This window comes from Rissa tridactyla, chromosome 5 (assembly GCF_028500815.1).
Source record: "Rissa tridactyla isolate bRisTri1 chromosome 5, bRisTri1.patW.cur.20221130, whole genome shotgun sequence".
NCBI lineage: Eukaryota > Metazoa > Chordata > Aves > Charadriiformes > Laridae > Rissa > Rissa tridactyla.
In genome coordinates this window covers 75851123-75864575 of record NC_071470.1, presented here as the reverse complement: position 1 = coordinate 75864575, position 13453 = coordinate 75851123, and the positions used below count along the sequence as shown (strand labels likewise).

General features: G+C 41.7%; 1 protein-coding gene across 6 annotated transcripts in view; it reads left to right on the top strand.

The window, feature by feature from the left end:
- Nucleotides 1–13453, top strand: part of PKD2 (polycystin 2, transient receptor potential cation channel) — a 37541-nt gene that overhangs the window by 21073 nt on the left and 3015 nt on the right. The window contains exons 10-17 of one of the 6 annotated variants that reach the window (XR_008466530.1): nt 1596–1694; nt 2405–2526; nt 3356–3473; nt 3727–3890; nt 4674–4821; nt 5824–6010; nt 9394–11680; nt 11982–12097. Coding sequence is in view for 4 of the 6 variants with exons in the window: in XM_054202089.1 (XP_054058064.1) it covers nt 1596–1694; nt 2405–2526; nt 3356–3473; nt 3727–3890; nt 4674–4821; nt 5824–6057 (885 nt within the window). In the remaining 2 variants the exon portion in view is untranslated. Of the gene's footprint in view, nt 1–1595; nt 1695–2404; nt 2527–3355; nt 3474–3726; nt 3891–4673; nt 4822–5823; nt 9364–9393; nt 13320–13453 lie in introns of those variants that run through there. The other 5 variants (XR_008466529.1, XM_054202091.1, XM_054202090.1 and 2 more) reach the window with 5 other exon arrangements.

Here is a 13453-nt window from a genome sequence, read left to right as displayed (position 1 = left end):
AGACAGTAGTCAAGTTACTTCTTGGTTCTCTGGTGTCGGGCAAGAATGCATGAAGATACAGCATTGGAAGATTGTTCTCCTAAAGCATTTTTTTTTAAGTCCTTGAGGAAATAGAGGTTAACATTGCCTTTCTGCATGAGTGACATATCGAACATGCCAGTTGTTGTGGTTTTGGCCACATTGCCCAATGGCTGGCGACAGATGCTCCCCCCAACCTCTTGTACATGGAGAGGAGGAGGAGAGAGAGATTTACAAGTTTAGAAGAAACTAAACTACTTTAATGAAATATTAATAATGAAATAAAAAGGAAAATTATATACAAAACTGTACTAAGCTTCCGGGATGATGTCACCAGCAGGCACTGGTTAAGTCCCAGACTGGACTCGGTGATGGGTGGGAACTGGATTCCACAGCTGGAGTCAGGAACACACAGATCGGGATCAAAGGCAGATGAACAGACGGGGTCTTCCTCAGACGTCAGACACTGAAGAAAAAAGAGTTGACCCTTTGATTGCTCAGCTTTTATACTGAGCATGGGGTGGATGGGATGGAATACCCTGTTGGTCGGTTCTGGGTCAGCTGTCCTATCCACTCCTCCCTGCAGGTGGAACCCTTCTATGCTTTTCCATTTCCGACCCTCCAACGGGGCAAATAACAAAATTAGCTGACCTTGGTTGTTATAGCAATAAGTATAAGCAAGAACCTCTCTGCATAACATTCCTTGGCACAAACTGTAAATATTGGTCTTATCACTCTGAGAATGAACCGTTTTTGACACAACATGCTGTTAATTTCAGAGAGTTAGAAGAGGCCTAGACAAGAAGTAATATTGCTGGACAGAAAGTTGGTTCTGTTTTACCTCAAACCAGGACACCAGCAAATTGAGTAATTCTTTTTGAACTTGAATGACCAGCTTGCAATTCAGTCATGTTTTCTCCACGTTCAGCAGAACCTTTTCAGTAATAACAGCATGGCTCAAGTAACTTACATGCTTGGCATGGTGTTAGTGAGACCAATTTTTCCTCTTTTATCTGAACAAGTGACCAAACTCTTCTCAGAGTTGGTGGCCTGCATGTCAAGTGTCTGATTTTAAGCTTTTTTGGTTTTTTTAATTTAGCGTGAAATGCAAGCAGAGCTGTAACTATGTAAGAACCTTGTGCTTGTGCTTTTGATTACAGGATGAATAGTTAACTTGATTCCTCAGGCATTTTTGTTGCCAGCTGTGTTCCTTAGATTAATTCACAGTTGTTATCTTTGTAAGTTTGGCCTGGCAGGTAGAAGGCCAAACTTCAACATAAAACATTAAACAGACATGGTTTATTGCCACTGCTGTGTGTAGGCATGAACCCTCTCTGGAAAGCAATTATCCAGTCATGTTAGTAACTGGCAGCCTTGATTAAAAGTTGTTATGCTGCAGTGCATCATATTTCAACATCTCAAGGTCTTAATGTTAGCGCTTTTTAAACAGCCCACCGTTTTCTCCTGGCCCTTTTTAAAAAATTCAGGTGTAGGTCTGCACATGAAGGTCATAGGAGTAGGAGGGCTCAGACTTTTTGGAATTTTCAAGTGGGCTTTTTCGTTTCTCTTATGAACAGAACATGTTTTTGGCCATTATCAACGATACATACTCTGAAGTCAAATCGGATATGGCACAACAGAAGGCAGAAATGGAGCTGTCTGACCTTATCAGAAAGGTAAAGGAAACGTTTTGTTTGTTTGACATCTCATTCCTCACATCTGAACGTAAAACGCTATATAAACTGTACAAAGTAAAGCTGGCAGCAGCTGTTGAAAATATGTCTCTTAATTAAAATAAATGAATCTGAGCTGAGTGTAAATTAAATGAATGGAAACTTTCCGTCGCAGCATATTTTAGTCATCTGAGACTTTGTATTGAATGATCAGCCTACTGAATACGACAGAGGATTTGTCTGTCTCGGTACATACAGAAATATTGAACTGGTGAAGCAAAAGTGCTGTTTGGTTTGGTCACAGAATTCAGAATTACTTCGTTTCGGGCAATAAGATGAGGCAAGTCTTGGATAATGTGTTGGGAGCCAGAAAGTTGTACCTGTTCTGTCAGCATTATTTGAAACTGTCACTTAACTGGCAGTAACTGCCAAAGGTGTCTTATTGGGCCAAAATACTCCATTCCTGCTGACCTGCAGTGCAAATTGAATGATGAAAGCCTGACCTCTAACTGCAAAGGTATTTGTGTGTTGCTCATTTAAATGCTGAAATAAAATCTGGATAAACTGGGGGAAAAGACAGATTCTTGCATGGCTTTTGGAACTCCCTGAATGATAGTGTACACTAGCTGATTTTTGTAATCAAAAAAGTTATTGGAAATAAAGTGTTAACATTTCATGACAAGTAAAACACAAAATTTCACTTTTTCCTTTAGGGCTACAACAAAGCCATGATCAAACTTAAATTGAAAAAAACTACTGTCGATGACATTTCAGAAAGTCTGAGGCAGGGTGGGGGAAAACTAAATTTTGATGAACTCCGGCAAGATCTGAAAGGGTAAGGAAGCTGTTACTTCTTACCTTAGATGGTATCCCCAGAGACAAGTGATATTGTCTTTGAGGCAGGCTTCTCGTGCTTCTGTCATGTGGCTGGCAAGAATACACTAGTGAAAAAAAAGAAAACAGAGTCCTTTTGGTTAGTGGGTAACAAAGTACGTGCTTTTCCTGTATCTGGTGGGAGGTTTATGGAAACAAACAGATGTGTGCAGGTAAACAATCTTTGCGTATTGCACAAAGGAAAATTCAAACTGTCGTATGGGACCGTGGAAGAAAAGAGAAGAGTGGGAAAAGAATGGTCAGTTTGAGACGGCAGAGAAGCCTTAGCTAAGGAGGTCTGCTGAGCTCTGGCACCTGGAGTCTGCACTATGGCTGGTGTCACTGCAGTGGGGTGGCATCCCACACCGGAGCAAGGATTTGGTGCTCTGGGGCCCAGCCTTCTTGAGTTGCTTTGTTGTGGGGGAGAAAGAGTCTTGAGGAAGCAGAGGTCTAAGGCCTTTGAGGAAATGGTAGTGTTTCTATCGGAGCCACTGCAGGAGTTTGTGAACAGGCAGGAGCCCAAGGAAAGGGAACAAATCAAGGAGGGATAAAAGGGGTGGTTGTGAAGGAGCAGGGTGCAGTCTGGGGGAGATTTTTGCTCTTAACTAGTAAAAGGTGAGGGCTGAGCTTTTTGTTGTCAATGTTGTGAATTCATAGGCAGCACTGGGATCAGTTGTGTCTTTGGCTTGGGGATGAAAGTCTCTTCAGGGTGAAGTGTTTTTCTAATACTTGAAGTTCATTCAGCATTTGAAAAATGGAAACTAAGGGAACTGTTTTTACTGCCTTTTCAGGAAGGGGCACACGGATGCAGAGATTGAAGCAATATTTACTAAATATGACCAGGATGGGGACCAGGAATTGACAGAGCATGAACATCAGCAGATGAGAGATGACCTGGAGAAAGAGAGGGTGAGCTTAGCATTAGGAGTGGTATGCCACCAGCACAATCTGCCAGCCTTCTCCCTGTGCTGGTTTGCTGCCCCACAAGAATCCACTTGTTTCCTTTCACATTTTCTCTCATCCCTGGCTGCCTGAGCAGAACTGTAAAAAGGCAAGGGGGAGTTGATGAAGGGCAGGAGGTCTTAGACCTTGATGCTCCCATCCCCGTGTACAGGTGAAAGTCTTTACATCATCTCTGTCTGTGGCTTGTGTTTTCACAAAGGAGGATCTGGATCTGGATAGGAGTTCTCTGCCACGTCCTCTGAGCAGCCGCAGCTTCCCCCGAAGCTTGGATGACTCCGAGGAGGATGAGGATGAAGACAGCGGACACAGTTCCAGGAGGAGGGGCAGCAGCTCTAGTGGGGTTTCCTATGAAGAGTTCCAAGTGTAAGTTTATCCTGGGGGGATAAATCTGCACGGTGGTGTCTTCCCCCGCCCTGGGTTTTCTTATTTCAGTTATATAGTAGTCTCTTTTATAACTCAAATTATTATTATTAGCAAATTATTCATAAAAATAAGTGTTATGTTTTTAAGGTGCTTAAGTCTCTCCTTTTAGTATCTTTCAAGTAATGCCTGAACTGGAAATACTTTAGAGAGGATTATGGGAATCAGGAGGAAAAAAAAAAAAATTTTTTTCAAAAAAACCCCCAAACCATATCCTTAAAACTCAATCATTGAAAAGACAGAGAAAATAATCATGCTACAATAATACCAGGAGACTTTTCCATTTTTTTTCTTTTTTTAGTAGTAAAACCTTGAGGTTGTTTTAGGTTCAGTGAGAACTTCAGCTGTTTTTTAAATAAGACTAAGGTACTTGCAAGCATGTATTTTGTCTAAAATGATAGATTTCCATATTAATTAATTACAGCAACACTAGCTGAATGAAGAATTTGAGTAACTAGAACCAGTGAATTTTGATGAGGATGCCCTAAAAGCAGGGAAAAGAGAGTGGAGTACGTGCTTTTTTTTCCCATCTGTTTTACCCCTGTGTTATCTTCTTGGTCTTGTGTACCTTGTCCCTTCCTGGAGAGTAGGACTTATCTGTGGAAAGTCGATGAGTGCTTGAATTAAAGTGCTGTCTCATCCTTATCTGCTCTGTGTGTTGACATGCTAGAATGATACTGACTCGGAAATGTCAGAGTCACTGAAGCTCATGCTTGTTGCCCTCAGACTTATGAGGCGGGTCGATCGCATGGAGCATTCTATCGGCAGTATTGTCTCCAAGATTGATGCAGTTATTGTGAAGCTTGAAGCGATGGAGAGAGCCAAACTGAAAAGGAGAGATGTGTTGGGAAGACTGCTAGATGGGGTGACAGAGGTAAGAAACCCACCCTCTCCTGTCTGGTGACAACCTGCGTGGCTTACTTACTGTTGACACTTCTTCTACTGCTTGGCTTGGGAGGGTTGAGGAAGTGGTGGTAAAGATGAGGTGGGTGCTTTGGCAGTGGCCAAGTGACTTCAGTTTTGTATAAGGAAAACATGAAATTTAAAACATGAAATGTTAGGGACATGATGTAAATCTCAATATGACAACCCATCTTAGAGCAGGCCTGTGTCACGCTGAGGCAAAAGAGCACCATTTAAACCCCTGAACTGCACAGCAGTGGTGTTCGGTAGTTGAAGCAGCTGAAGCGTCTCATTCGTCCCTTGATGTCTGTTGGGATTAATACAAAGCTTTTTATGGACTAGTCTGTTAGAGTCTGGGGGATCCAGCCCAGCAGGCCCACGCGGCCTGCTCTTCTCCCATGTTGCTTCCGGGATTGTGTGTGGCGGGTGGAAGCAGATAACTTCTGTCACCAGGGTTATCTAGCTTCTGTTGCCTCCCCTCCCACCTTCTCTTTCTTGAGGGTCCTTTGGAAGTGGCCAGCTGGACAAATGTGTTACTTCTGTCAACTTCCTGATGGAGCGAGAAGATGCCGAACAGGGCTGTTAAGGGTTGGGCAAGGTGGACTGTCTTGGTGGGTTATGTAGGTTAGATTTGCAGATGCCCTGTCACAGGTATGGTGTTGTTACAGCCAATAATTCTGCTTGATTCTTCAGATGGGGCTTCCTTGTGGGTGTGCTGTCCTTAGTATATTTTACATTTCTGGACATGGGTTTTAAATACCAGAAACTGTAGTACAGATTGTGTTTGATAAGTGAAGGTGGCAACCTGGGCGTTACATCACGGAAAAAAACAACACTACTGCAGTAGCTGTGTTTCTTCATTAGCCTATGGAAATACTTAAGTGGCATAACAATTTCCTGTGTTTGTATAGGGTTTTGCTTAGACTGCCATTGGGAAGCTGCGCTTCCAGCTTCTGTCCTTTAATCTGTTTAGGATGAAAGACTGGGTCGTGACAATGAAATCCACAGGGAACAAATGGAGCGACTTGTGCGAGAGGAGTTGGAGCGATGGGAGTCGGATGATACGGCATCCCAAATGAGCCATCGGTTGGGAACACCACTTGGACTGAACGGCCAGCCTCGTTCGAGGAACTCTCGGCCGTCTTCCTCCCAGTCAGATGGTATTGAGGGGGGAGGAGGAAATGGGGGGAATAACATCCATGTGTAGGATTGACTTTGTAGGTGATTCTAAATATTTCAGGGCAGTATTAAGCCAGTAAATATGGTTTCCCGGTATGAGGTGATCATCCCGATCAGACCGCTGAGGACAATTTTCACTGGTGGGCAAAAGTAAACGTTCTCTTCATAAGGCATTTTCAGACTTATTTAAGCCATGTGTCACATTCAAGTTACCAACAGTGAGAATGTCAGCCTTGGAAATGAAAATGCAGAATGGAAACCAGGTGTGACAAAACCTGCCTGGACAGAATTTGGTTCCATACGTGTGTTATGGAGAACGCTTTAACAAAGGGCAGCAACCTTCAGACAAACAATGTGCCGCGGCTAAAACGCTCAAATGAAAGGCTGTGCGTTTTCTGCTTTCTGTTGGAAAATATGATTTTTAAATGCTTTTAAAAGCAATTTAAAAAATAAGATGGCATACACTTATTGTCTCATTCATTATAACAGCTGACTTTTTCAAAGAAAACAGCACTTTGATATACTTCAAGTTTCTACCTGTTTTTCTGAGTTATTCTTAGTGTACAAACGTTTTAATTAACTTAAAACGTTCTTTTTTCCTGTTTTTGAGAAATACTGTTTCTTTAAACAGTAGAAAGTGCACTTAGTTTGTACAGCTGTAAATCACATTATTCCACAATAGAAACTGTACACATTATGTGGCTTTGCATTTCATTAGCATTTCAGAAATAGTATTTGAGAACTGCCTCTTCTCACCCAACTAACATAATCATTTTGAGCTTTGTTGCAAAGTGCCCGTTTTTAATATTATGTTTTCATGATCTGAGTGTTCCTGGGATAAACATTCCACAGGTTCTTAGGTAAATATGGTTACTTTGCAGAAAATGTATTCTTTAAAAGCACACAGAATTGAAAAACACTATCTGTTCCTTGGATGTGAAAGGGAAGAGGGCAGAGAAGTTGCTGACAGTTGTGAAAATCCAGTCTCGTACTCTATCAAGCTCTAATCACATCTCAACTATGTAGTCTGGTTTTACATTTAACAGAACTGCTCGTAAAATTATTAGGTATATTTCTACATATGCTTTTCTGCTGAGGTAAAACATGTAATTCCTTCGGAAAGGTGTTTGCAGTGTAATCACTGGTTTTTAGTATTTCATTTCCTCTGCTTTCCATGTCATAGAAGCTTTGTTTTTGAAAGGAGATGCAATGCTGAAATTACATTGGTTTCCTATAGAAAGCATTGAGGCATAGTATTTGTAGTTTCGCCTCGCGACGTGTTTGTGGATGTGGAATGCTGGTTTAGGAGACAGGTTGTCAATTGTGCTTTTTGCCTGAAGTTGTCTTGTATTTAACAACTTAAGAGCTGGTGTAGAGGAAAATGGAAAGCTACATAATCAAACAGATCTTAGCTATTAGCAGGGTATATAGAGGGGAAAATGCCTATTTAACAAAATATAAGTAGTGTGTATGTGTTATGTTGGTGCTTTTTGTTTCAAAAAGCAGTGATTGCCAGGGGTTAGCACCTTTTCTTGTGGTAGTACTGCTTAGGCAAAGCTTATGTTTTGCCTGTGTTCTTACAACTCCGTTGCCTGGATGTACAATGACTCAGAATGCCTTGCTAAAACTAAACGGACTACGTGCCTTTCCCTATTTTTAAGTTTATGAGAAACCATATGCACAGAAACTTAATTAACGTAAGGTAGAGCAGGAGGAAGTTTAGCATGGAGACTGGAATTTCTTAGTAGCTTTGGCTCGAGAACAGAACGATGTGGGAAGACAGGTTGTGATTCTTGGGAAGTATTTTTTCTCTCTGTGGGTTATTTTGTCCTGTACTAGGAAGAAATTCATGCTCTTTCACAAGAGACCCCATCAACTTCCCAAAACAGCGCGTAGCACAGTGGTTAGGGCATTTGTGTGAAACAAGACACTGGGGCTAAGCTCTGTCTTGCCTTGATTGAAAAGTTTTTGGACCTTAGAAACCTTCCTGAGGAAAGCTTTTCTGTGTTGAACTGGCATTTCTGACTTTAAACGAACAAACCAACCAAAAAAACCACAAGCTGTACATGTGGCCAGCTGGTGTGCAAGGAAAATAGAAAATGCAATACAAAGCAATTTAAATATGCATAGCCTGGTCTTTATATTCATAGCCAAAATGTGTAGTGTGTTGGTATGTGACATGATTTACAGTGTAAACTTTGAGGCATGCTAACTAATTACACATGTGTAACATGTAATTGGTGTTGGGTTTCTAGGCTCAAGGGAGCCTAAATGCAAAGATGGTATTTAAATAATTGGCTACTTCAAATCGATGACTGTGGCCAAATGACCCAAGGTGAGTTGTCCAGCAGTCAGCTGGAACCTTCCTAAGAATACCTTGTGTTAAGGCTTGTGCCTGCGGCCTGTAAAGTATGTGGCCCTCCGAGGTTTATGGCAGCGCGGGCTGGAGAGCGTGCAGGAGTGATCCAGTGGTCGTTTGTCGGTGAGGCAGGGCCTTCCTGAGGGGAACGAAAGCAAAACTGAACCTACGAGTATGGTTTTTAAATAGGTTTCCTGTAAAAATGTGTCTTGCAAAATGTAAATTCAGTCGTGCGGCTTATCTTTTATTTGTAGTGTATGACTATTATGAAAATGAAAATATTTGCATTCCTAGCTGTCTTTGTTGAGGTATATTTCTGTAACGTGTCGTTACTTAATAACAAACTTCATCTTGAAGTGCAATAAGTTTTCATGGGGTACCCGTGTGTGTTGATAGTGGGACTTGCAGTAAGTGCATGGCCACTTGACAAATGTTACAAACATTCTATTATTTCATTTTTCAACTTTAGATTATAGCATCATTTGTCACTTAATACAAAGATAAAGTTTTTGCATAGTAATGTACAGTGTTTGGTGTTATTAGGAAGCTATTAATTATGCAAGTCGTCTACAATGATCAAGAATGTATTGATCTGTAAAACTGAGCACTTTACTTCCTAATAAACGTTTTACATAATCTATAAAGCAAACATTGTGCCATACACTCAGTTTGTTTATAACGGAACATTAAGAATCCTACATTTTATTTGTGTGTGTTACTTCTATGTCATAGCTTATTCTCAGAATACCTAACAATGTAAAAAGGAGTACGGGGTGTAAATGAACAGAGAGGACTGGGCTGATCCTACTGCTTCATTGCCCAAACAGTACTTTTCTTTTTTTTTAACACTTTATTTCACATTCGCATTTGTGCAAATGCCCAGCCCTATTTTCTGCTATTTCAGGTAGCAGCTCCCACTGATAGTAACACTGTCCCTTTGTTACTTCACAGTTGCTGTCTAAGTTAACTTCTCTGTTCTCTTTTATTTTTTTCCCTTTGATACAGGGAATCCCACAGCATCTGGAGGATTGAATGGTCCTTAGAAATCCCAGGCTCGCATATAAGCCCCATAGTTCTGTCCGGGCAGCTGCCTCACCGGGTCAAAAGTATACCATAGTAATGAGAATTGAATGCTTAATGTAAATCTATCTTAGTCTTGAATGAAATGCATACATGCGGAGTTTATTAAGTATATTAAGCCTTTAGTCAGGGTGCTATAAAAGTCACAGTGTGGGGGAAGCGGGAAACTTTTTTGTTTAACACTGTGTATATGTTGCAGTGTTGCTGACTTCTGAAAATTTCTTAAGGAGGTGCAGTTTGAGATGTGTGTTTGGAATAAGAATCACATAGTTCTTCTATCTCCCACGGGCATCACTTGGATGCCTTGTGTATTCAAATACTCTTCTCCAGTAAATCTAAATGAGAACAAAAAATTGAGAAAAAGGAAAGAAAGTTAACGTTATGATAAAACGTCTGCATGCAATTATTACTTGTGTATTTAGGCCCCCACGGGGCTTTTTTTGGTTCCCTGCTTATATAGACCATGCAGTGTGAGTGAAAAGGATGGCAACTGGAGGTGGAGGAGTCCTTCTCTGGAGTCCGTTCTGCAGGCACTCTTCAGGAGAAGTTTAGTCTGTTTGTGTCCCTGGCCCTTCCCCATACAGCATTTCTCGCCCTGCTGGGGGCCCCAGGGCAGCGCCGAGCCCCCTGAGAAACACAGGTAATTGGCGGCAGGAAGATGGGTAAGCAGCACTGCTGTCCCGGAGGGAAGGGAGAGCCTAACATTTCAGAGACACTTAAGTCATAGAAGTCTCTCTTCTGAACCAAATTGCTGAAATTCTGATGCCCACAAACCATTCTTGCCTTTCTGCACACAAACTAAATTTAATTCAGAAGCACAGGTGTCTTCTGTTTTGCTAAAAATTTTCTTTAGCAATAGCTCAGATTATGCCCTGGTCTTACCTGAGAGACGCTGTGGAAGGCTGGAGGAAAAATCAGCTCTCAATTGCTGGCAAATAAATGATGAAGTATTACTTACTAAAGCGTGCTAAATAGAAGAAAACATTACTGCTGTATACCCCATGTAAACATGAGTTCATGCTCTGTGTCTTCCAGAAAATACATTTCAAAGAAAAATAAATAGTTTGCAAAACAAACCAGTCTTCTACAATGGCAAAATACAAAAAAAAAAAAAAAAGCTGTCAGAAACTTTTTTCCCTTTTTGGAAACTTAACAAAAGTATCAGCTTGGGTTCTGATCTGTTTTCAGGAACGTAGGAATGCATTGGAGGATTTCTGATCCCACGGTAAGTCTGTGTACCTCTGTGCCATAACGGTCCTTCCAGGCTTTAAGCACTGCTCGTGCAAAACAGGTAGGGAAAGGCAGAGGGACTGCTCAGTGGCTCGTGTGGTAGACCGACATTCAAGAGAGTTGTGTCTCTCTTCTATGTGTCACCTCACCCTGTTGCATTAACACACAAATTCAGCCGATCACGGCTTGGTTCAAAGGACTGGTGTAAGCATGCTGATGCTTAAGTGTCAGGAATGCTAAAACAGCAGTGGGATCACAAGCAAGTTTTCCTCGGACAGGAGATTTCTGGCAGCTCCTCTGCTTTGCTTCTCCTTTAAGAAATACTTGGGGAGACTGAAACTGCATCCCAGGAAGCAAAAAGCAGGCCTGAAGGTAGCAGACTTGTGCCTCTTGTAACAGACTGAACTTGGACTTGATGTGAGAGCAGCTCTCCTGCAGCCAGGCGTTCAGGTATTTTGGAGCAGGCCTACCAGCAGTCGGATGCTAGGAAGAAAGCAAGAAGTTTTTTGAGACTCGGGGAGTACGCTGGGTTTGTGTGGCTCTCAAGAAGTTATTAGTAATAAACGCAATACTTAGATTGCCAAAGGACTGATGGTGACAATTTGCATCAGCCACAGTTTTGCTGGTGACATTTTGACAAAAATTTAGACCAGTGAATTCACCCATTTGCAAAGCCTTGCAATGAGTAAAAAATAGATTAGGAGATATTTCCAGGGACTAAATGTTCATTGAAAGACTACTCGCGCAAAACAGATCAACAATATTAAACTGTTACAGAGCTAGAATTTGTTTAACCGCTGTCTAGATTTTGAGACTTCTACTGCTGCAGACCCAGAGGAACAACTGACTCCAGTGAGCGCCACGGCCGGGGCTTCTTGGTGGTCTCCTTCCCCAGCTGGCAGCACCTGGCCTTTTCGCTCCCTCCCAACCATCTCCCGACGCAGGAGGAGACAGCCCCAGATCCGAAAAGCTCTCAGCCGAAGTAGGTTTATCATATAGAAAAGACATGCAGCTCTTCTGGTCTTAAAACTGTTTTATGTTACTGAGCTTTGAATGCTGTTACTGTAAAGATACTTGCCCTGCTTGGCCAATTAGTCCTGCTAAGCCAGGTAAACATCAAGAGGAGATTCATTTAGGAGCTTTTCCTTTCCCTATATGACCCATTTCATCATAGCAGTGCTTATCAAGGGCTGAGGTGGATTTACTGAGGCATGGCTCTGGAAACTTGAGCACAGATAACTTGCTTAAGACTCGTGATACTTCTACCCCTTTTTTCTAAACAGGCAGCAAGTCCTCTTGCAAGAACCTCCAGCTTCCATTTCAGAAAAACGATTGCTTTGTCATCGCAACCCCCAGAAAGCAGGGAAGGAATCCTTGCATGAGTCACGCATTTCTCCTGGTAAGAAATTTCCGTTTCTTGCAATGTTCTTGTGACGTTAGAGCTGTGTAATAAAGGCCAGTTGGGTTTTGCCTCATTTAAAACAATTAAGGTAAGAAACGGGTTTGACAAGGATTTTTGCTGTCTGTCTGTGAGTTCATGCCCAACGAGCAATAGGAGGGAGACTCAGACCGGGAGAGAAAAAAGCATTTATGTTATGTTCATAAGTCTTTTCCCTTTTTTGATAGCTAGCAGTGAGACGAACATAAGCTCTATCCGACAGAATTAAAAAAGGAGGAAAATATTTAGATTGAAAGAGGTTGTTCATGTCTGTAGGAACCATAATCACACAGACAGATTATTTAGAAAACAAGCGTGTCACATGGAAAATCCAGAGGAGCAACTCCAGGAACCTTTGTTGGCATTGCTGCTATTTAAATTATCAAATTGTACTCTCTCATCCTGTGCCATACCTTTTCTGTAAAAATACACAGCTAAATACGAAGTGAGTGATTGCACTTTAATGAATGTTCAAGAGACAGTTGACGTTTATGAAAATAGCATTTATCAGTTAATATTAGACAACCATTGCCTCTTTTTTTTTTTTTTTCCCCAAATTGGTGGTGTGTTTTGGAAGATTATTTGGATAAAATGTGCAGAAAACCGAGCCCTATTGGTCTGTAGAGAGGAACACCGAAATTTTTCATCCAAGAAAGGAAAATTTGAATACTTGTCACATTTATCAGGATACCAGAGAAAAAATCTGCAAACAGAAAATATGTAACTACAGATCGTAACAGGGATTGTTTGAAGAGGTTTGGTTCACCTTGGGCTGATGCCAGCGCGAGTCCAGAAACAGTTTTCATCGCGTTATCCGAGGTGCCCGTCTGCAGTCACCCAGAGCAGGGCATTGCACCTGAAGCGCTTGACTCTGGGCCCATTAGGTCAATGGAGATATAATCAGTTCCTTACAGGAGGCAGCTGGCTGTTTCATAATACTGGAGAACGAGGGAATAATTGCAGTGTTGCATTCTTTGAAGAAAAAAGGTGCCTAGAATATTGGCAAGGTAGCTTTCTTGGGAATGAAAGGACCTGCTTAGACAGCAGGAACCAAAACCCTACGGGGCAAAGATTATTGCTCTCTGAATACGAAAGAAATACATGAGGCTGGAGAAGCACGATTTACTTTTTTATTTGTTTTAACAGGCTAGGTTAGGCATTAGTTATGTTTGGATTTCTGCAGCCGGAATGTAGTCAAAAATAGGGGCAAGAACCGATAGAAAGTGTCTGGGCCTGTGAACACATTTTGACCTGCCCGTTCTTGGGTTCATGAGCTGTATGGGTTAATCAGTATGTCTGGCGACTTCTCTTACACTT